This window comes from Entelurus aequoreus, linkage group LG18 (genome assembly GCF_033978785.1).
Source record: "Entelurus aequoreus isolate RoL-2023_Sb linkage group LG18, RoL_Eaeq_v1.1, whole genome shotgun sequence".
NCBI classification, from domain to species: Eukaryota; Metazoa; Chordata; class Actinopteri; order Syngnathiformes; family Syngnathidae; genus Entelurus; species Entelurus aequoreus.
This window is the reverse complement of record NC_084748.1, coordinates 47,999,606-48,025,516: the sequence shown is the minus strand read 5'-3', so window position 1 is coordinate 48,025,516 and position 25,911 is coordinate 47,999,606. Positions and strand designations below refer to the sequence as shown.

The following is a 25,911-nucleotide window of genomic DNA, read 5'->3' as shown; positions in this document are numbered from 1 at the left end:
GAAGTGTGTCCCCATATCTGTGTTCACATCTGGTCTAAACACAAATCCCCGATCTGATGCTGAGAACACTCCCCGCTACAATATTGCGATAACCGATTTGAATCGAGAATAGATTCTGTCACTTCAAGAATCGGAATAGAATGGAATCCTGACTTGTCGCAAGATTAGTAGCATGTCGCTTAGCAGGCTACTACAGTTTTCACGTATCTAGTCGTGAGTGTGTATATTATATATATATATATATATATATATATATATATATATATATATATATATATATATATATATACACACACACACATACACACACAATACATTAGATCTGGCACTAATATAAGCCAAATTTCAAAGAGAGAGAAAAACAAACTAAAAAAAACTCACAGAAACCACAAAATCAGGCTTTTCTCGGTGGCTTAATAGGACGCCCATAGCAGCTAACTAGCACAGTTTCCATGGGCACAAACAATGTCGCCTTTGGGGGCCGACTTTGACGGCAGCAAGCCTGGGCAATCCAGACCGCATATCAAAAGAGAGAACAGAGTCCACAACAGCTGCAGGAGGCCGGCCCCCACAAGGTGGGAGTGTAGGCAACATCAAGTCGCCCGGGTCCAGATGTGCAGGCTTTATCCGATCCACAGTAACCCGCTCGTGCCGACCACCCGAGTCTATAACAAAGTTCTTGAGCCCTGCCTTCACCACCTGAAAGGGGCCGTCGTAAGGAGCAATGAACACCATGACGGAGGAACACAAACTTTGCCGCCAGGAGGTCCTTGGACATACGGAAATGGGGCTAACAGTGATGCATTGGGATAGGCACCTCCGGCCAACTAGTAGTTCTATTCACCAGAGTGAGGAGATAAGTGCACCCACGGGAGGAAGCCAGGGGACCTATCAGGTCCACATGCACAAAGTCAAACCGCCGATCTGGCACTTAGAAGGGTTCCAGCTGCGTCTTGATGTGCTGGTGGACTTTGGCTCACTGGCGGGGCACACATGCCGCTGCCCAGGTGCCCTGACATCCATCCGCATGCCTGGCCAGACGAATTACAGTAGGTGCTAGCCAGTCTCACAGATGCCTTCACACCAGGGTGAGAGAGAGCATGCAGGGCGTCAAAACACCCACCCGCGCCAAACCACAGGAACCATAGGCCGAGGTCGACCAGTAGAAATGTCACAGAGCAATGTGGAACCATTGCCATGGCAGGGAAAATCCACAAATTGCAAACCGAATACCGCTGTGCACCGGGCCTGAAGGTCTGCATCCCTACTCCGCACAGTCGAGACCCAGGTGTACAGCACTGACAAGCACCCGTAACAGACAGTCCGCTACCCCATTGTGCTTTCCGACCTCATGAATAATTTTAGCGGTGATCTCGGAGATGGAGGCAAGTTGCCGTTGGTGGCGGGCAAACCATGGGTCTGAGGTTTTAGCCATGGCAAATGTCAGAGGTTTGTGGTCCACAAAAGCGGTGAAATCGCGACCCTCCAACAGGAACCTGAAATGGCAGGTCGTCAGGAACAAAGCCAGGAGCTCCCTGTCAAAAGCGCTGTATCTCTTCTCAGCTGCCCTACTGAATAATGTGAGAAGCTGCCATGCTCCTGCCACCCATTGCTCACAAACAGCTATATCCAAGGTATCAGTAGCGAGAGCCAAAGGAGCAGTAGGGAAGGGATGTGCCAACAAAGTAGCACTAGCCAGAGAAAGCTTTTTGCCTTGAAAAGCTTGCAGCTCGTCAGGAGACCAGTTCACTTCCTCCCCCTTAACGCCACATACAGCATGAGATGAGCGGCACGTGGGATGAAACGGATATTAAAAAATTTACCATTCCGAGAAACTCCTGAAACAGCCCGACAGTGAATGGGCATGGAAACTTGGAGATTGCTTCCACCTGTGTGAGCAGGGAAACCGTGCCAGGACAACTGGCACCGACTTCTGGCACTGACAAGAAAGTCGATGTCCATTACTCCAAACTGGCACGGGTTCACAATCAGGCCATGTTCGTTCAACCGTCTAAACAGCAGCCGGAAATGTTTCAAATGTTCCACGGCTGACGTACTGGCCCCCAGAATACCGTCCAAATAAACAAACAAAAATGGTAAATATTGTAAAAATTAGTCCATGAGCCGCTTAAAAGTTTGTGCTGCCTCCGCAAGCCAAATGGCATCCTCAAAAATTCAAATAATCCAAAAGGAGTTTTTATGGCAGTCTTAGATATGTCCGACTCATGTACAGGTACCTGGTGGTAGCCGCACACCAAATCAAATGGACGCTCCAGCCAGCTGGAAGAAAAGTCCTGGATGTGTGGGATGCCACAGCCCACCAGGCTTCAGTACCATATGTAGAGGCAAAGCCCAAGGACTGTTGGAATGCCATACAATCCCCAGTCTCTCCATTGTGCCAAACTCCTGCCGTGCCATGGCAAGTTTATTTAGCCTTGTCAAGCCGTCCTGCCCGGGCGAAAACAGGTGAAGCCACTGTGGGGATGAAGTGCTCCACCCCGTTCTTTGCGACCGTTGCCGAATACTCAGTGTGAAGCTGTTGATAAAACATCGCCCACATATTGGCTAGAGCCAAGGGCTCTGGCTGCCCCAGTGTGCACGAAAAAATGCACGAAGAGACAAATCAGTTAAACGGCCATTCAAGACATCCACCAACACTCTACTTGCACACAAAAAATCTGCCGCCAGAATAGGTATGGCCACAGAGGCAATAACAAAGTCCCAGGTAAACATACGGTCAGAAAACAAAACCGTCACTGACCTAGTGCCAGAAGTGTGAATGCTGGTCTATTGGCGGCGCTCAGCAGGGGCCCATTGCCGTCCTCCAGCGCGTCCACGACTGATGCAGGCAGGATAATCCACTGGGCACCGGAGACCACCAGCCAGCGGCAGCCCGACAAGCCGTCGGTGACAAACATCAGCTTATCCACTCTGCCCATGCTCACTGCTGCCACTGAGCATCTGTGGTTTCCCTGGCCCGGGAAAGCACAGGGATGCACGCAGCGCTTAGCCTTGGTCCCAAAACGGCGGGGATAAAAGCAAAACATTCCAGGTGCATTCCAGGCCGGTGCAGACAGCAGCAGGGCTTTAACGCTGTACTAGCGAGCGGCCAGACGAATCCTATCCGCCTCCTCAGTCAAAACTCAGTAGTCCTTCATGGCGACCAGCGGCGAGTTGGCCAGCGGCGAGTTGGCCAGCGGTGAGTTGGCCAGCGCCGTGCGCACCGGAGGTGACAGCTGATGCAGAAACAGCTGCACAAACGAGAACCATGCATCCCAGGAACTGAGCAATGCGAACATATTCTCCATCAACTTGGTAGGCTTGCTGTCTCCCCCCTTTGGCGTCAGACAGCTGGTACAACTGCAGCAATAAAATATTTAACACCATACTTGTCTGCAGTCCATAACTCACCGCTTCGTCTAAGCGTCCAGAGCAGAGACAACATGGTAGTACCGCGTCTCATCAGTCGCAATCCTCAAAGCCGAAACTGGGCTTCCATATGCAGGAACCAGGGCTTAGGATTGTGCTGCCAGAACTACGGGAGTTTCACCGTAGCAGCAAATCCGAGCCATCGGGTATAACGGAACCAGCAGCGTTAAACGTGTCCAATAAACGTCAACGTCACTAATGTGGGAGTCGATATAATGGTAAATAGATTATACCTGTATAGCGCTTTTCTACCTTCAAGGTACTCATTTAACCATTTACACTGTGATGGCGGGAGCTGCCATGTAAGGCCCTAACCTTGACCCATCAGCAGCATGGGTGAAGTGTCTTCCCCAAGGACACAACGGACGTGACTAGGATGGTGGAAGCTGGGATTGAACCCGGAACCCTCAAGTTGCTGGCACGGCCACTCCACTGTGTGTGTGTGTGTGTATTTGTATTTGATTTCATTATATGTTTGATATATTAAGTGTTTGGAGAAGACATTTTTTTTGTACAATAGGGGGCAAGACAACAACAACAAATAAAATATGCACATACACACACAAACACACATTTAGCCCGGCCAGCGGCCAAACTCTTATAACCAAATGTGGCCCAATAGTCAAACAGTTTGATACATAACGAACACAGTCGCAAACAAACCGGAAATTATATATGCCGTATATGTCAGCAGTTTAATATCAATAATTAAATAATACCAGGTGGCCACAGATCATTTCTGGAGAGGTACCAGTCTGGATGACGTGTTAGCTGAATCGACTTTTGACCCAGGGAGGATCATTCTTCCATGCACAGCTGTAGACGTCGCCATGCAGCCGACGTGGCTGAACCCGGAAGAATACGCACAGGATTGTCTGGAGCGGAGGCAGCATGTCTGCAATGTACTTTAATATATCCCAGATATACCAGCCATCTACAAAAGGTACAAATATTAAGAGGACAGTCAAGGCTTTTAAGGAGAGAAATTGCAGCAGGAGTACTTGCAGTACGACGTCAGACTCGCATACAGCCACACAAGTAAAAGCGTCTCTAAACACGAGTACAGTCTACAATAACACCAGAAAAGGATGCTAAGACTTGTTGCTAGTCCTATTTAATACACACAAGTCTCAAGGAACTTGAAATTATGTCAATAAAGTACAATAAGCAGCAACAATTGAAAAATAGAGCAAAACGATATACCGTTCTTCTCAGACACCGACGAAGAGGATTTCGGTGGTTTTAGTACGCAGGAGGAAGACGATGACACAATGATTAAAGACTGACTTTTCATATACCGGTAGGCTGGTTATTTTGATAACGTACAGGCGAGCACTTTGTATTACTTTGCACCGTTGTATTATTTGTACTCTGCACGAATGCTGTTCGCCATGTCAAAGATGTGAAAGTTTGATTGAATGATTGAAAGATTTATTGTTAATAAATGGGACGCTTCGCGTTCCCAAACAGTCATCTCTGTCCCAACAATCCCCTCTGTGGTAGCAGGAACCCCTATATACTACGCTAATTACACATCAAAACCCTGCGGCTTATAGTCGGGTGCGGCTTATATATGAATCAATCTGTATTTTCCCCTAAATTTAGCTGGTGCGGCTTATAGTCAGGTGCGGTCCGGAAATTACGGTAATATACTGCAAGAAAAAATATGGTAATCCTGATTAATAATAACACAGATTTGTTTTTAAATGTATGTATACATTTTTGTTGCATTTAAAAAAAATATATATGCATGTATGTATATATATATATATATATATATATATATATATATATATATATATAAATATATATATACAGTATATATATATATTTGATATTCAATTATATTAATGACATATCCATTATATTAATTACATACCCATCCTATTATTATATGTACACATACTAAAATGCACCAAACATGGATAAGTGTGGAGAAAGTTTTACATTTTTCCCTTCATGCACGCTAATGAATTTAAATTGGTGTAATTTTGAAATTTTTTATGGTGTTTTTACTTTTCATAACACCCACAAAGTCCAGTGAGCAGGTTGTGTCATGTGTGACCATGTGTGTTGACCTTTATGTTAGTTGCATTTGTTTTATTTTATTTTTTTGCACCATGACTAGGGAGGGTTATTTGGATTGTGTCATATATGTGAAAGATGTGCTATTATTCCAAAGTATTTTCGAGGGTCATTAATCTGTTTTACTCACATTCTCCACAAGATGGCAGCAAATACGCAGCATTCAGAGACCGCCTGGTATTTTAGATGAATTTGAAAGCGATGCTTTGTTGAACTCTTGACGTCTCGCAGGCCAAATTGAAGAGGTTGGCGGGCCGCCGTTGGCCTGCAGGCTGTAGTTTGGTCATGCTAATCACATTTGTAGGTTGGTTTGCACCATGCATGTCATGGCCTTTAGAGAGCATTTTTCCCCTGAAGCCATCAAGTAAAGTAGAATTTAAATACTTCATAATGGTCCAAAGTGACATTGTCCCACTGCAGACGAAAGCCGCTACATTTTTTCTACGCTTATAACGGTGTGGCTAATTTATGGGTTTTTCATCACTGACCGCCATAATGCTAATAGTTTTCATTGAAAACATGCAAAGACACTTAAATTGTGTGTCACTGTTTGTGCTACGACGCCATCTTTTGGACGGGTCCGCTCACTGCAGGTGCAGCTGGGTGAATGCCTACAGGGGTCTCCTGCTGTTTTAAAGCTTTGAAACCGGAAGTAGAAGCGCCGTTCCGTCTTCTAATCGTCCATAGCGTTTCTACTCGTATGGATTCATCATTCATCCCTCTAAGCAACGTTTGGAACTTTTACAATTAAACTAAAACAATTCACATGTGTGATGTCTGTAGGAGTGTTTTCATGCATATTTGTACCCGTCATCGTAATGTAATGAAGCTTGTGTCGCATTAGCTAACATGCTAACGCGTTTACGAATGTCTGTGTTAGTATTATTACGTTACAATGGCATTCTTTTTGTATTGTTTCACTTTCACAAATTCCTCAGTAGATTCACCAAAACTTCACCGTGGAGTTATCGAGTCTGTTTAGCTGATTGGAAACTTCTGTTTTGTTTGATCAGCCGTTTTACTGCCGTGTTACAGACACTGTTTGGAAATTAAATATAAATCTAAAATCTTTCTGTGTTAATAACTCATTCCACAACAAATATATCTGCCGCTTACAGTCCGGTGCAGCTAATTAATGGAAAATATGTTTTCTTCTAAAATTTACTGGGTGCGGCTTACATAGTCGAGAGAATATGGTAGTAAAAGTTTTGTGAGGCAGACAGAAATATATATCTCCGATATATCTTACCTGTATTAGACGGTGGAGTAGACGATGGGCGAGATGGCTTAGACGTCTGCCCATCTTCCACTTTCTCCTTTTTGGTGTCCACTTTCACAAAGATGACATCATTCTTCTCCTCTTTTAACAAGCTTTTCTTGGTCTCTTGGTTGCATTTGGCCTCCTGTTTTACATCCGCCTTTATATCCACAGAGGAAGAAGGAGAGGAAGGAGCGGAGGAATCGGAAGTCAAAGATTCAGAAGACTTTATCGGGGCTGTGGCCTTTGGAGGAGAGTCTGTTTCCATCGGGACGACACAGTCAGATGCCGGGGGCAAAGAAGAATCTGATTCTTTAACGGAGCTCTCGCTGGGATCGCTAGCTTTGTCTTCTGGCGTGGTTTGGTCCTCCTAAAAACGACAATGTAGATTTTTTTTTTTAAATGGCTTTTTTTGACACACAAAAACAACAATCAATGGCACAGGATCTGGCATTTACTCACCTGTGCCTTTCTTAACCACCTAGCAAAGCGGCATTTGTTTTTTATAGGACACAGCATGCAGACATTTAGACACAAGCACAATAATGCCTTGTCTTACACTATCAAACACAAACTGTGTACTCCTCCAACAGCAAGAATTGAGAAGTACATCTCAGGTGTCATACTTTATACCCCCGTCCTGGTGTCTTGCCTTTGTGGCAAACTTTTAAAAACAATGGCCTCTGATTCTTTTTTTTACTATAAGGCTCACTTAAAATCCTTTCATTTTCCCAAAAATGGACAGTGCGCCTTATAACCCGGTGCGCCTAATGTACAGCATAATTCTGGTTGTGTTTACCGCCCTTGAAACTTATTATATTTGGTACATGGTGTAATGATAAGTGTGGCCAGTAGATGGCAGTCACACATAACAGATACACCAGTAAACAACATAAAAACTTTTAATGTTCCATTGAGAATATAGAACTTTACACACAGCGCTGAAAAATCTGTCAAAATGTTTTTAGTACAACTTTGGTAAGCTATGAAGCCACACCGCTTGATGAATTGTCGGCGCATTAAACATACCAGTATTATTATGGTGTGTGTATAAGGACCCCAAAATGGCACCTATTAACAGACATTATCTGGCGTTTTGTTTCACAATATTAAGCAAAACCAATTTTTTTTACCTTCTGGTACCTGCTGATCTGTATTTGAGATCTGCATGAGTCCTGAAAATGTGTGCACACCCAACAGTGTAGTACGTGCCGACGCCGTAATCGATAAGCTTCTTCTTTTTCTCTATCTTCTTGCTGTTGCCATTTCTAATATATATACACACATATATATATATATATGTATGTATATTAATATATACTATACAATATAACATACATCCATAAACGTGGATGCATATGCAGAAGTGCAATATATGTATCTGTACAGTAATCTATTTATTTATATCTGCACCTTATTGCTTTTTTATCCTGCACTACCAACTACAAATTTCTTTCTTATCTGTACTGTAAAGTTCAGATTTGAATGGCAGTAAAAAGGAAGTCTAAGTCTAATATAAAGTAGTGTAAAGTTCTTACTTATATCTGTCAGTAAACTCGCCATGAAAGCACTAAAACATACCGGTGTAGTGAGTTTTCATTATTCACCCAAGGATCTTTAGTTATTAGAGGGTTTCGGTCGGACAGTTTTTCACGGGGCAAATTTCGGGCGTTGTTGTTGTTGCACTAGTGAGCCACGGATGAGGAGATGCTGCTCCGTTATTGATTGAAGTAAAGTCTGAATGTCATTAAAACAGTTAGCTCCATCTTTTGACACTTCTTCCACTCCCATCCTTGCACGCTACACCGCTACAACAAAGATGACGCTGTCCAAGTGGAGGCGCGTAAATAAGAGCGCCCACAAAACGGTGCATCCTGAAGAGACTGTCAGAAAGCGACTTGAAGATGATGTGTAAAACATCATCTATGCAACATTTTGAGCAAAGAACCACCGTCACGTGTTATGTAGACCACAAGGAAGTCTTTTACATTTAGAAAACAAATCATAATATGATTCCTTTAATGCGCTTTATAATCCGGTGCGCCTTTTGTATGAAAATAGACCTGAATAGACCCGCTCATCGATAGTGCGCCCTATGGTCCGGAAAATACGGTAATTGTAATTTTTCTCTCCAAAATTGCAATTCCATTTGCGATATTTATATTTTAAGACAAATAGATGGACACAACTGGGAAAATAACTAGAAGAGGAAGACATGTTACTTTCAGACTGTCAATCAACATAATCTTATCTCAAGGTGCCACACATTAGAACAATATGCAATAACAAAAATATTTGACTTCATGCACGCAGACTCAAGAGGTTTGGGCTCCATCATGCTCTTAAACTGAAGAAGTATTCTGTAAAAACTATACAGTGTTTATAATGTCATGTCATCATAATGTATAATAATAATGCAAGTAACTAAGGGTGTCGGAAAAAATGTATTATCGAATTAAACGTGATTTTTATTTGTAACTATTCTTAATCGATTAAAAGAAATCAAAAATGGTTAATATATATATATATATATATATATATATATATATATATATATATATATATATATATATATATATATATATATATATATATAAAATATTACATTTTCTTTTATCTGTCTGTCCAGCCACTCAGACAAATCATATAGTTGATGTAGATGATCTATATCTGCTGTACACATTTACTTTACAAGAGAGAAAAGTGGAATACTTATCTTGCCTTATTTGTATTCGACTTTATTAAATATTTGGGTAGAATTTTTAAAAAAAAATTTTATTAAAGAAAACCAGTTTTCTTTTAAGAAATAGAGACATTTCTTAGAGCAGTTTATCTATTCTATAAAGCAGGGGTGTCCAAACTTTTTCCACTGAGGGCCGCACACGGAAAAATGAAAGCCTGCGGGGCCATTTTGATAGTTTTCATTTTCAAATCATAACAAAATATATGGATTTTGGGTGTTTTTTTTACCTTTAGGGCTCCCAGGGACCATAAAGGGTCTAAGTCATTAAAATGTTAAAAACAAGTCAAATTATTTTTTTTATTTAACGCTTACAGTAAATCTCTACAGTATATCAACTTCAGGTTGATATAAAATTTAAAAAACCAAAAAGGTTTTATGCCTTTTCTGTCAAAACAACTTTGTTTTTTATAATAAAACTGAAATATGCAGTATTTCCCCCACTGCCCTAAACATTCAGAAAGCAATGTTTGATGTGAAGTAATTAGAGCCTTAAAAAGATCAATAATGCAAGACACCATTGATATTAATTCATTGTTATTTTTGAGTAATCACAGTGAAAAGATAAATAAAATCCCATTAAATATATTTACGATACAAAAGGTGCCCCACTCAAAGTGATACATTTGTATTAGGTTTTTTTTTTACTTTCAACACTTAAGTTACGAGATCAACTTCAGATATATCTGTCAATTTTAGGTTTGAACTATTATTTTGTTTGTTTTATGCTCTTTTGTCAAAGAAAACGTTGATGTTTTTGTATGGCAACCACACAATATATGCAATATTTTCCACATAAAACATTTTAAAGTGAAATATTTGAAATAGTTGGAGCCTTGAATAGGTCAATAATTCATTATAACATTGATTTTTAATTTTTTTTAAGCAATGGCAAAAATAGAAAAATAAAGATACACAAAAGAAAAAAACAACCTGTATGGCAGCTTTGTGTCAACATTGCAACTTTTTCTAGTTAGTGTTTATTTTCTATTTTTGCAATAGCATTTCCAGAATGTGTGGCGGGCCGGTAAACAATTAGCTGTGGGGCCGCAAATGGCCCCCGGGCCGCATTTTGGACACCCCTGCTATAGAGGAATGTAGTTCATCGAATTTTTACCCCCAAGAATCGTATCGAATTGAATCGATTGGTGCCCAAAGACTCACAGCCCTATTAGTAAGCATTTAGAAGGATAGAAACTTTTATTTCTCATTACTGTAGAAATATTTACCTTTGTACTGTAATTGGAAAGTCAATATCTGTCAGTTATCCTAAATAAACAAACAAACAAATGCACTCATGTCTGTAAACAAAAATTTAACTTGAATAAATATTGAACATCTTAAAGCACATTTGTTTTCGCAGTTGGAAAAACTAAGTGGATTTGTCATTTTTTTGTTGCTTGTTCTTCCGTGTTGATGGGCTCATATTGCCCATCCAACCTGAAGCTGAAATATTACCACAACAGGACATATTTCTTCCTCTTCATTTTTGTGACTTTGCCGAACACGAGGCTCGCTGTCCGTGCTTGTGAAGGCTGGCGGTCTCGCTCTCCGTCCACCGGGACAAAGATTGTGAATAACTAACTGGAAAGAGGGCTCACTGCGTTCAGTTGATTCTACCGTTAAACGACCGTGCTCAGGTGAGACCTCGTTCTCCCTGTTTGAAGCGAGAGACGAACAAACGCGAGGCTCAATCTGATTGGCCAAGACGTCTGTCCATCAAACTCTACCCCTTGCGGTTACGTTATCGCACTAATTAAAACATGTCGATTCCCTGTTGATTAATCGTGCAGTCATAATTGTATCCTCCCATTCCAGTTGGAAGCCATTAAAAAAAAGTGACACTTAAGGACAGTGTGAAAATTAGTATTGATTGGAGTTCATTCTTATGTAATGTACATGTAGACATAAATGTACAGTACCTGTGTTTTTTCCAAAACCTTGGCACCCTCATCCTTCTGCTCTTTGGGTTCCTTTGCTTCTGCATCAACAGTCTCCTCTGACGAGTCAGCCTTCTCGTCCAACTTTTTCAGTTCAAAGTTTATCGAGTGGAATGGCGAAGAAGGCGCAGAGTCTTCCTTGTCCTTCGGACTTTGCGAGGGCACAGGCGAGGGGGACAGGTTGAGTGACAGGAACGGTGCCGGGGAGCTCTGAGAGGCGGGCGATGTGGCGATCGGGGAGTTGGAGTCCTGGTGGCTGTTCTGCTCGCCGTCCCCGCCCTTCTGCCCGTCCTCTTTGTGAGAGCCGTTCATCAGAGGCGGGGAAGGTTCCGACGCGCCGGCCGCCGCCGTCACCAGAGTGCTGTGAAGGACTTCCAGTTGCTGCCGGTCGCTGATCTTCATGGTTTTCCTGGCGCGGAAAATCTTCTTCTTCTCTTCCGTCACAACAACTTCCATTGCTGCCTGCAGAGGGACAAAGAGACGTTGGAGCAAATGATTAATAGCACACAGAGGCCTTCAGGATTGACAAAACCCCCATGGGATTACTGGGACCCTGCATTACAAAACAAATGTAGCTTTGGAGTGGAACCACTAGAGGTCACTGTGGAGCCCTGTACATTTCATTGCTGTCCTTTTCCAGATTAAGTCTTTTCCAGATCTGAATACCAAACTGGATTTCCCATACCCGTGTTTTCTTTACTTCCATAACACATCAGTTCCATAACCCTCTCTGGAGAAACATGAGGTGGAGCATCGTTAAGTAGGGAAGCTTTACCTTCTCCCACAAATGAACACCTGCGTCAAATGTCTTTTTTTTCCAGTTCATATCTTACCTGACGTTTACCTTAGCCCAAAGGTGAACAAAAACAGCACTGGCGCTAACAAGAAGCAGCAGCAGCAACCTAACCTAACCTCCCATCCCCCCCACCTTCCTATTGGCTCAACCCTCAGCCAATCAGGGCGGATAAATTGAGGCCGCTTTTAGGCAGCGGTGCAGAGGTTATGCAAAAAACATTTTCTCGTATGGTTTCAAGCCTTAGACGGTTTTAGCGTAGGAGCTTCTCCCAATATTAAACATTAGCCGTTAATTTGCACACACTGACAGAAATGTGTGACAACCAGCAACAGAGCGCACTTAGCAGCAACACCAACAAGCAAGTACATGCCATTAATAAAGTTATACTCATTATGTATGCAATTTTTGAATGATATGCAAAGGGTTTCACCACAATACTCAACAGTCTCAGGGGAAAACCGCATGGGTAATGAAACATTACACACAGAAACCAAAGGAAGAATGTGAAAGAGCATGCACCCTGAGATCAACCACTCTTAACATGAACACAAGTTGGACCAATTCATGGGATTGAAACTTCAGGAACACAGCAAGCTAAATTCCGAGCACAACTTTAATAAACCTGTACTTTGTCTGTTGCTAAGACGGATAGCTTCCCCGCATTGCTGACCTGCAACAACCCAAAAGGTACTTTTTTGGTAAGGTGATTTTCATTCAATGTACACTTTCGCTGGACACTAAAACGCATTTCAGTCCCAACACAAAGTCTTTTTGTCTTTGCAAAGACTCTAATCTACTGGAAACAGAGCAACGGAGTAAAGTACGGCACAGGCAAGTAAGGGAGCGTTGTGAACTGCGAGCACGATTACCGCGAGTCCTTACATTCCAGTGTTGTCGCACACTGCGCACAGCTCCGCGTCCGCCCCACCCCCACCCATCGGCTTCATTTTCTGCACCAGGACTCAGTGCACTCAAAATGGCCGTCAGCTCTGCTGTTTGCTGCAGGCTAACTGAGAGAACTCGTCTAGTAGGAGGTGTCGGGTTGCAGCAAGCACACTTGACCACGGAACCTCAGCATTCGCCGTTCAAAAAGTTGTTTTTAAGCGTCAAAAGATTTTTCAGGTTTATAGGAGGTACTCAGACTAGGAGCGATCACAATACATTTTGAATCATAAGTATTTGTTCTTAATTTCTATTACGAAACACGTATGTGTATTCAGAATCTGCAGGGAGCAGTCATTCTCTGCCTCCACTACTAATGTAACGATAAACGGTATGATAATAAACCGTGGTACAACTCCCGACTGTTAGTATTATCAAAAACAAATGAAAAACCGTGATTGATAACACTAATAAATGAACGAACGATATACGGTATGACAATAACCCGTGGTACAACTCCCGACGGTTAGTATTATCAAAAACAAATGAAAAACCGTGACTGATAACATTAATAAATGAACGAACGATAAACGGTACGATTATAAACCATGGTACAGCTCCCGACAGCTAGTATTATCAAAAAGAAATGAAAAACCGTGATTGATAACACTAATAAATGAACAAACGATAAACGGTATGACAATAAACCGTGGTACAGCTCCCGACGGTTAGTATTATCAAAAACAAATGAAAAACCGTGATTGATAACACTAATAAATGAACAAACGATAAACGGTAAGATAATAAACCGTGGTACAACTCCCGACGGTTAGTATTATCAAAAACAAATGAAAAACTGTGATTGATAACACTAATAAATGAACGAACGATAAACGGTACGATAATAAACCGTGGTACAGCTCCCGACGGCTAGTATTATCAAAAACAAATGAAAAACCGTGATTGATAACACTAATAAATGAACGAACGATAAACGGTACGATAATAAACCGTGGAACAGCTCCCGACGGCTAGTATTATCAAAAACAAATGAAAAACCGTGATTGATAACACTAATAAATGAACAAACGATAAAAGGTATGACAATAAACCGTGGTACAACTCCCGACAGTTAGTATTATCTAAAACAAATGAAAAACCGTGATTGATAACACATAAATGCACGAACGATAAACGGTATGATAATAAACCGTGGTACAACGCCCGACAGTTAGTATTATCAAAAACAAATGAAAAACCGTGATTGATAACACTAATAAATGAACAAACGATAAAAGGTATGACAATAAACCGTGGTACAACTCCCGACAGTTAGTATTATCAAAAACAAATGAAAAACCGTGATTGATAACACTAATAAATGAACAAACGATAAAAGGTATGACAATAAACCGTGGTACAACTCCCGACAGTTAGTATTATCAAAAACAAATGAAAAACCGTGATTGATAACTAATAAATGAACAAACGATAAAAGGTATGACAATAAACCGTGGTACAACTCCCGACAGTTAGTATTATCAAAAACAAATGAAAAACCGTGATTGATAACACATAAATGCACGAACGATAAACGGTATAATAATAAACCGTGGTACAACTCCCGACAGTTAGTATTATCAAAAACAAATGAAAAACCGTGATTGATAACACTAATAAATGAAAGAACGATAAACGGTAAGATAATAAACCGTGGTACAACTCCTGACGGTTAGTATTATCAAAAACAAATGAAAAACTGTGATTGATAACACTAATAAATGAACAAACGATAAACGGTATGATAATAAACCGTGGTACAACTCCAGACGGTTAGTATTATCAAAAACAAATGAAAAACCGTGATTGATAACACTAATAAATGAACGAACGATAAACGGTGCGATAATAAACCGTGGTACAGCTCCCGACGGCTAGTATTATCAAAAACAAATGAAAAACCGTGATTGATAACACTAATAAATGAACAAACGATAAAAGGTATGACAATAAACCGTGGTACAACTCCCGACAGTTAGTATTATCTAAAACAAATGAAAAACCGTGATTGATCACACTAATAAATGAACGAACGATAAACGGTATGACAATAAACCGCGGTACAACTTCTGACAGTTAGTATTATCAAAAACAAAATAAAAACCGTGATTGATAACACTAATAAATGAACGAACGATAAACTGTATGATAATAAACCGCGGTACAACTTCCGACGGTTAGTATTATCACAAACAAATGAAAAACCGTGATTGATAACACTAATAAATGAACGAACGATAAACTGTATGATAACAAACCGTGGTACAACTCCCGACAGTTAGTATTATGAAGAACAATTGAAAAACCGCGATTGATAACACTAATAAATGAACGAACGATAAACGGTATGATAATAAACCGCGGTACAACTCCCGACGGTTAGTATTATCAAGAACAATTGAAAACCGCAATTGATAACACTAATAAATGAACGAACGATAAACGGTATGACAATAAACCATGGTACAACTCCCGACAGTTAGTATTATCAAAAACAAATGAAAAACCGTGATTGATAACACTAATAAATGAACGAACGATAAACTGTATGATAACAAACCGTGGTACAACTCCCGACAGTTAGTATTATGAAGAACAATTGAAAAACCGCGATTGATAACACTAATAAATGAACGAACGATAAACTGTATGATAATAAACCGCGGTACAGCTCCCGACGGTTAGTATTATCAAGAACAATTGAAAACCGCAATTGATAACACTAATAAATGAACGAACGATAAACGGTATGACAATAAACCGTGGTACAACTCCCGACAGTTAGTATTATCAAAAACAAATGAAAAACCGTGATTGATAACACTAATAAATGAACGAACGATAAACTGTATGATAACAAACCGTGGTACAACTCCCGACAGTTAGTATTATGAAGAACAATTGAAAAACGACGATTGATAACACTAATAAATGAACGAACGATAAACTGTATGATAATAAACCGCGGTACAGCTCCCGACGGTTAGTATTATCAAGAACAATTGAAAACCGCAATTGATAACACTAATAAATGAACAAACGATAAAAGGTATGACAATAAACCGTGGTACAACTCCCGACAGTTAGTATTATGAAGAACAATTGAAAAACCGCGATTGATAACACTAATAAATGAACGAACGATAAACTGTATGATAATAAACCGCGGTACAGCTCCCGACGGTTAGTATTATCAAGAACAATTGAAAACCGCAATTGATAACACTAATAAATGAACAAACGATAAAAGGTATGACAATAAACCGTGGTACAACTCCCGACAGTTAGTATTATCTAAAACAAATGAAAAACCGTGATTGATAACACTAATAAATGAACAAACGATAAAAGGTATGACAATAAACCGTGGTACAACTCCCGACTGTTAGTATTATCTAAAACAAATGAAAAACCGTGATTGATCACACTAATAAATGAACGAACGATAAACGGTATGACAATAAACCGCGGTACAACTTCTGACAGTTAGTATTATCAAAAACAAATGAAAAACCGTGATTGATAACACTAATAAATGAACGAACGATAAACTGTATGATAATAAACCGCGGTACAACTTCCGACGGTTAGTATTATCACAAACAAATGAAAAACCGTGATTGATAACACTAATAAATGAACGAACGATAAACTGTATGATAACAAACCGTGGTACAACTCCCGACAGTTAGTATTATGAAGAACAATTGAAAAACCGCGATTGATAACACTAATAAATGAACGAACGATAAACTGTATGATAATAAACCGCGGTACAGCTCCCGACGGTTAGTATTATCAAGAACAATTGAAAACCGCAATTGATAACACTAATAAATGAACGAACGATAAACGGTATGATAATAAACCGCGGTACAGCTCCCGACGGTTAGTATTATCAAGAACAATTGAAAACCGCAATTGATAACACTAATAAATGAACGAACGATAAACGGTATGACAATAAACCGTGGTACAACTCCCGACAGTTAGTATTATCAAAAACAAATGAAAAACCGTGATTGATAACACTAATAAATGAACGAACGATAAACAGTATGACAATAAACCGTGGTACAACTCCCGCCGACAGTTAGTATTATCAAAAACAAATGAAAAACCGTGATTGATAACACTAATAAATGAACAAACCTTTGACACTGTCACTACACGATCAGTTTAGGAAAACACGATCGTCAAATCTAAAAACTTGTTTTACGGATAATTCGAGAGACCTTAACGTCGTTCACCATTAAGAAACAACATACCCCGATAAAACTCCTACAAAACACATTGGAGTGAAACTAAACAATGTGGCGATAATACTACATTTTTTAAAATCTACCCCTTGTTAATGTTTATATTCTTGTTCCGTTTTACTAATAGGTAGGTTATTTTTCCATACGAAACATTAATAGAACATTAAAATATCACAGAACATGACGTAGAAGAAGCTTTGTCGTAAGAAATTGCAAGTCCAAGAAGTGACGGAGTCTTTGCGGATTCGTGGACCGATCGTGTCCTCCGGTAACTGGAGAAGCATGCTAGCGCTAGCTCCTTAGCTAGCTTAAATGCTAACACAAATATGAGAGATCTTAGCGTCTTTTACCATTAAGAAACAACATACCCCGATAAAACTCGTACAAAACCCATTGGAGTGAAACTAAACAATTGCGCACATCGCTCATACAGACTGTGATTGCGCTATATTCGAAAGAATAATAACAGGAAGTGAACTAACGTAATGGTCCTAAAAACTGGAAGTGACACGCTTAAAAACTGTTTTTGTTTATCATTATAAAACACTCTAAAACCTTTACAAAATAGAACAGAAGACGATAAACATATTTAATTAAACACTCAACAAAATAATACGGCTCTTAAGAAGACAGAACAATATTCACTGTTTATTCCGCCAATGAAAGTATATCGTGTCAATCTATTTTAGTATTTTTTTAAATGTACATTTTAAAAACTGGTTCCAAAATTTCAGTGTGTGTTTTGAGCACAATACTGTGATAATACTGATAACCGTGATCATGTGATCATTTTGATCGCAATAACCGCGATGTGAAATGTTCGTATCGTTACATCCCTAGACTAGTGTTTGTCAACCTTTTTTGAGCCAAGGCACATTTTCTTCATTGAAAAAATGCGGAGGCACACCACCAGCAGAAATCTTTGAAAACTGAAACTCAGCAGCCAATAATGACAATAAAAAGTTGTTTTCGCAATTGTTGGATATGAATTTAAAGCATAACCAAGCATGCATCACTATTAGTAGGTGTACTGTCACCACCTGTCACATCACGCCCTGACTTATTTTGAGTTTTTGGACGTTTTTTCTGTCGTGTGTTAGTTCTTGTCTTGCGTTCCTATTTCGGTGGCTTTTCCTGTTTTGTTGGTATTTTCCTGTAGCAGTTTCATGTCTTCCTTGAACGCTTGTTCCTCGCACCTGCTTTGTTTTGGCAATCAAAACTATTGAAGTTTTGCGGACGCGATCCTTCTTTGTGGGGACATTGTTGATTGTCATGTCATGTACGGATGTACTTTGTGGACGCCGTCTGCTCCACGCGCTGTAAGTCTTTGCTGTCGTCCAGCATTCTGTTTTTGTTTACTTTGCAGCAAGTTCAGTTTTAGTTTCGTTCTGCATATCCTTCCCTAAGCTTCAATGCCTTTTCTTAGCGTCACTCGCCTTTTGTTTATTTTTGGTTTAAGCGTTAGCTATCTTTTTACCTGCACGCTGCCTCCCACTGTCACCTACATATTGTGATCACGACAAACCGTGTTCCCGACATCTACAAAGCAATCAGCTACCTGCTACTACCTAATGAGAGTGCGGAAATATGACCATATCACACCAACTCTCAAATCCCTTCACTGGCTTCCTGTTCCACTCAGGATTGAATTCAAAGTCTCCCTACTAACCCACCAGTGCCTCCATGGAAATGCCCCCCTCTACCTGAAAGAACTACTCACCCCCAAATCCTCCACACCACCCTCCGCTCCGGACAGGCTAACCCCCTCCAACCTCCGAGGACAAAGCTACGAACAATGGGAGACCGGCTTTCTGCTCCGCCGCTCCCAGTCTGTGGAACGCTCTCCCTGACCACCTGAGGGCACCACAGACTGTGGATGCTTTTAAAAAAGCCTTAAAAACCTTTCTTTTTTTTAAAAAAAGCCTTTTTTTTAGATGTATGTATACTAGTTCTAGCTATTTGGCTGTTCTAGTTTTTATTTTTTATTAATTGCCTTTTTATTTTATTTTATTTTTTAATACACTGTAGCACTTTGAGGTTGTTTACTCAATGTAAAGTGCTTTTCACAAATAAAATCTAATATTATTATTATTATTACTGGTATGGAAGAGTATTACACGGTCCGCTCCGGACAGGCTAACCTCCTCCAACCTCCGAGGACAAAGCTACGAACAATGGGAGACCGGGCTTTCTGCTCCGCCGCTCCCAGTCTGTGGAACGCTCTCCCTGACCACCTGAGGGCACCACAGACTGTGGATGCTTTTAAAAAAAGCCTTAAAAACCTTTCTTTTTTTAAAAAAAAAAAGCCTTTTTTTTTAGATGTATGTATACTAGTTCTAGCTATTTGGCTGTTCTAGTTTTTATTTTTTATTAATTACCTTTTTATTTTATTTTATTTTTTAATACACTGTAGCACTTTGAGGTTGTTTACTCAATGTAAAGTGCTTTTCACAAATAAAATCTAATATTATTATTATTATTACTGGTATGGAAGAGTATTACACGGTCCGCTCCGGACAGGCTAACCTCCTCCAACCTCCGAGGACAAAGCTACGAACAATGGGAGACCGGGCTTTCTGCTCCGCCGCTCCCAGTCTGTGAAACGCTCTCCCTGACCTCCTGAGGGCACCACAGACTGTGGATGCTTTTAAAAAAGCCTTAAAAACCTCTCTTTTTTAAAAAAAAAAAGGCTTTTTTTTTAGATGTATGTATACTAGTTTTAGCTATTTGGCTGTTCTAGTTTTTATTTATTACCTTTTTATTTTATTTTTTAATACACTGTAGCACTTTGAGGTTGTTTACTCAATGTAAAGTGCTTTTCACAAATAAAATCTAATATTATTATTATTATTACTGGTATGGAAGAGTATTACACGGTTACTCTGCCGAGTTCTAGACGGCACAGACACTCAACAACGGCACATTATTTGTGAATTATAATTACTTTGCAAAAAATATTTTTAACCCAATTAGGTGAAATTACATAATCTCCCACGGCACAACAGACTATATCTCACGGTGCCGCGGCACAGTGGTTGAAAAACCCTGCCCTAGACTACGCTACACGTGAGTGCGTGTGCATGGAATCGTGCTGGCCTAGCTCTTCTGTACCAGCGTAACTAGCTGGCTAAACAGCGTTGTGCTTAAAATGTTGCATGGGTCCAGGCATGGCAATGGTTACGTACACAAAGCAGCCGCGCTTCCGTCCTTTGTATATCGTTAGCAACGTGACGCATACAACTGAAAAAGATGACACAGGAGTAAATAGAGTTGACGGTCAATTCTCGACCAGATTTTGTCGATCACGCGTGTGTCACCGTTGCAACCTTACCACGGATTTGTGTGAAGTCTCCGGTGCAAAACCTCGCTCCTTTACATTGTAAAAAAAAAACAGTAGCTGCAATGCTAACTTAGCTTAGCATAACAAACAATGACCTTGACAACAAACGTGAGGTTAAGTTGAGAAGAGTGCACCAACTCACTTCTATATCTGCACAGAAAGGGCTAGAGTGAGTGCGAGCATGCTAAGGACTCGCAGGATTGTCCACCTTTAGCGAGGATGTTTGCAATTGAGGCTTTTGTTGCTTTGAGATTGTGGGGGAAGGGAAGAGCTGAGCAGGCCCTGCAGACAACATAATAGGACAGAGGGGGGAGGAGCTCTTTCAGGACTAGTCCACCTTGTAGCCAGGTGTAGGGGGGGTCTGGGCATAGGGTGTGTGCACCATGGTGCTTTGGATTTTTAATAATTAAGGTGGAGAATGTCACAAAACATCCTAAATAATCACTTTGTTGACTGCATATGTGAATTTATAGGGATTATGGATTGTATGCAATGCAATTTGACAGTGCAGTGCATCCATTACAGCACTGAAACCGTAGTTGATCATGTGATCCTGGCCATGGTCCTACACCAAAGCAATACTAAATTAGCATTCCATTACCACTACAGAGCTAACTTCTTGGTCTGGTCGCTTAAAAGGAAGTTACAACCAGTGAGTAGAGATATATATGAAGATAAAAGTCACTATGTTTCAAAAACAAAAGAGTCCTTTACGTCTTTAGCAGGGCGATTTGCGAGATCGAGGCCTTTGATGCTTTATGATGTTGGGGGAAGGGAGAGGCCGTGCGTGACTGCAGGAAAACATAGTCAGAAGGAGGAGGAGCTTTTAGGACCGGACCATTTTGTCCTGAGCGGGGGGGTGCATCCTGGTATGGAATAATTAGTTTAGTTTAGTTTATTATTTCTTCGGTCAGTGGTCAACAAAATAAACAATTTTACATAAACAAACAGTTGTACATTCATAAATTGAAAATGTTGCAGACCAAAAGGGTTTAGGCTGAAGTTGAACACTTATTGCAATAAACAATGTCTAATACAAGATGAGCTTCCAAAAAATAAGGGGTTTATCTTGTAATATGGGGCCAAAATCTCTCAATACAGATGGTAAAATCTGAATTGTGCAACGCCAAATAAAACATGACTTTCAAAATAACAATGTATTGTGCTAGTTTCATACAGTAGGTCCATTATGAATATGATAAATGTCATGTCTGTAGCTACGGTGCAGCGCAGTGATTGTGAAGATCTTCTCTAGCTAGACAGAATGGGAGTAGAATGCACCCGCAGTTGCGTAGCAACACCCCTCCCCCGAACCTAGCACGGAATAGTACCCTGTATGGAAAACCTACCGCCGGCACGGACTGAACCATTCTGGAAAAGGGCAGGGGGGATCAATGTCCTTTTTTTTTTTAGGTGGACTACTATAATATAAGGTGGGTTTAGGCTCCAGGTTCTAAAGTCTGAACACAACAGAAGCTCACCTCCAGTTTTCAGTGGTAACCTGAGACTTGACGTTCCTGCGGGGGCGGGTTGTTACGTCTGTTCATTTGCATAAAGTCAAGTTGTTTAAAGATCACAAATTCACTTTGAACATAAAAGGCGTCGTTCACGGCCAATATTTTGAATAGGGACAACTTAAAAGTCAAACAATTGAACAATAATTAAATGATTACGACACACATCATAAAGACATTTCTTTGAAGGAGAAACAAAAGCAGAAGGGGAGGCGCCGACTTTGGACTGTACCATTTTTCCTAAAGGTTATATTTTAATGTTATTGTATACAGTCTCCCTACCTGCCAAATGCAGAATGGTGAAAAAGTATGTGATCGGCCATTGCCGATTCATGTCTTTGTATAGTCATATACACATATCGTGTGGAGCCACTCCCCTGAACTAATATTAATCGACGCCTTTTTTATCTTAGGCATCATTATCAAGTACTCGTATCACTGGAGGATGAGGCTAAACATATATATAAGCCAGACCCACTAAATTTGAGAAGAAATCATCTTTTTCCCATGTATTAGCGGCACTGGACTATAAGTCAGATATATTTTGTAAATTGTTATTTACATACCTTAATTGTTTCTAAACGGTGTCTGTAACACGGCAGTAAAACGGCAGAACAAACAAAACAGAAGTCACCGTCATTGACCCGCTAGCTGCAGAAGCTAGCTCTCCAATCAGCTAAACAGACTCAATAACTCAACGGTGACATTTTGGTGAAGTTATTAAGGAATTTGTGAAACCGAAACAAAAACAAAAAGAATGCCATTGTTAAGTTAATAATACTAACAAACACTTGTGAACGTGTTAGCATAGTAGCTAATGTTAATGATGCTAGCTTGATTACATTACGATAGCACGTACAAATATGCATGAAAACACTCCTACAGACATCACACATGGGACGCTTTAGTAAGTAACAATTGTTTTAGTTATATAGTAAAACTTACAAACGTTGCTTGGAGTGAAGAATAAAGAATCCTTTCGAAGCTTATGGACGGTTTTACTTCCGGTTTAAGGTATTAAGACAGGAAATACACTTTCAACCCTCGACACCTGCAGTGAGCGAACTTGTCCAAAAGATGGCGCCATTGTAAGTTAATACTAACAGACACTTGTAAACGTGCTAGTATAGTAGCTCACGTTAACGACGCTAGCTTGATTACATTACGATAGCACGTACAAATATGCATGAAAACCCTCCTGCAGATTGATTGAAACTTTTATTAATAGACTGCACAGTACAGTACATATTTCGTACAATTGACCACTAAATGGTAACACCCGAATAACTATTTCAACTCGTTTAAGTTGGGGTCCACATAAACACCATGAGACAATTTAGTAAGCAAGAATTGTTTTAGTTATATTGTAAAACTGACAAACGCTGCTTGGAGTGATGAGTGAAGAATCCTTTCGAAGGCTATGGGCGGTTTTACTTCCGGTTTAAGGCAGGAAGTACACTTTCAACCCGTGACACCTGCAGTGAGCGATCTTGGCCAAAAGATGGCGCCACAGCACAAACAATAACACACTTTTTCAGTGTTTCTGCATGTGTTGAATGAAAATTATTGGATACGAAACATAATGGCTGTTGAAGAAAAAAATACAGAAATTTATTAGGCAGCTGGGTTCAAAGCGTAAAAAAAAACTAGCGGCTTATAGTCCGGAATTTACACTATATATTGTGTATATAAATATAAATATAAATAAATAAATAAATAAATATATATATATATGTAGATATGCATATATATACACCTATGTACAGTGTATATATATCTATATACTGTATGCAGTGTTTCCCACACATTAATTTATTTGTGGCGGCCCGCCACGAAAGAATTACGTCCGCCACAAATTTAAAAATATATATATATATATATATATATATATATATATATATTTTTTTTTATTTTTTTTTTGTCCTGTCCAGCTTCTCAGGCAAATCATATGTTGATGTAGATGCCCATATAGGCTGTTCAGATTTACTTTACAAAAGAGAAGTGTAGGATACTTCTCTTGTTGCCTTCTTTGTATTTGACCACTACTGTTTTCTGTTTATTTGTTACTGACTGTGGCAGGACACCTCTGCCTCTGTTTCACTTTATGTTGCTGGTAAATAATATGCTTGTAGTAGTAGGCTAAAGTTAAATTATTTAGTATGCACTAATTAAAGGGGCAGAGCTTTAAGAGACATTTTAGCTTTTATATTTTATAAGATATATTTTTTGTAAGAACCACAATTAATAAATATATTTCAGTGAATAACTTATTGTTCAAATCTGTATATAAATATGTACATAAAGTGTTGTAATTATATTGTAAAATGGATGGATGGATGGATGGATGGACCTTTAAAACAAAACTGTTATTATTAATTAGTAAGTATACATTTTTTGAGCCTTTTTAGAGAAAATCATATCATTGTAGTCAATTATGCAAATTACTCGATGATGTCATGGTGACCACGCCCATAGCCACGCCGCCACCACCACCACAGGTATCTTGGCAGTTTATGGGAAACACTGCTGTATGTATGTACATATATATGTATATCTATATATGGATATACATATATACACATACATACATACATATACATATATATGTATACACAGATATGTACATGTATACACATACATTCGTATACATACATACATGTGGGCTTATGAGTTGAAGGTGTCAGTTTCTTATAATTGTCCATTCATACAGCTTCAACTCGGACTGAACTATTGAACGGTGGTGGTGAAGCCGAGTCAAACAACAAGACTAGAAGATACAATATTCAAGAACTCAAATAGTACCATCCATCTATCCATTTTCTACCGCTTCTCCCTCATTAATGTTAATTAAATGAGGCTAAAAGAGATATTTCATCACAGGTGTAATTAGTATTTTTACCAAGACCATAAAGTACAAATAAAAACAAATACTTATAAGTCAGCACTCAACGGAAAATGTACATTTTCTTCAGAGTAACAAGGAAAATGGCAGCTAGCCAGTGCTAGCATGTTAGCCTTGCAGCCTGCTATGGAAGACGGAGCAAAGACAGAAACATACAAAGCTTGCACTCCCCCACAGAGGGCAGGGCTGTTATTGAATGGACTCAACCATTTTAACTCAGGGGTGGGGTTTTTTTCACAAAAAGGAGGAGGAAAGGGAGGAAACATTTGCTTGCAATTATTTGGAAACATACAAAAAAATATATTTTTTCAGATTTTTTCATAAAATTTTCATAACAAAAATGTGACCAAATTTTTTTGGACAAAAACAATTCCTTCTTTATAATGAAGACATGTTGAACTGTGATCAAGAATGAACTTTACTTTGCAAATGAGGAAGCCCTATTTTGTAGAACAAGCCGTGTGATCGCCGTGGGCCCAACCCCCCCACCTGGAGTGCAGAAACACAAAATGGCCACCAGTTCTCCTGTGAGCGGCATGAGACGTGACCACCACTCCGGGAGTCCTTGAACAGACTCCGCCTACTGCACAGGAAGGGGATGGGGGAAAAAAAAAACATCAAAAGGAACAAGAAAGTAGCAGAAATCTGCATAGTCACGTAAGAAAGTGGACAGAAAAAGGGACAAAATGCTTGTAGACTTGTTGTT

At 39.8% G+C, this 25,911-nt stretch overlaps 1 protein-coding gene across 3 annotated transcripts in view; it reads right to left on the bottom strand.

The window, feature by feature from the left end:
• Positions 1–25,911, bottom strand: part of LOC133634211 (activating transcription factor 7-interacting protein 1-like) — an 88,656-nt gene that overhangs the window by 37,046 nt on the left and 25,699 nt on the right. The window contains exons 1-3 of one of the 3 annotated variants that reach the window (XM_062027300.1): positions 20,932–21,074; positions 11,435–11,914; positions 6,764–7,142 (exon numbers count right to left, since the gene is read on the bottom strand). In XM_062027300.1, coding sequence (XP_061883284.1) covers positions 6,764–7,142; positions 11,435–11,908 — 853 coding nt within the window. In that variant the 5' untranslated portion in view covers positions 11,909–11,914; positions 20,932–21,074. The other 2 variants (XM_062027301.1, XM_062027299.1) reach the window with 2 other exon arrangements.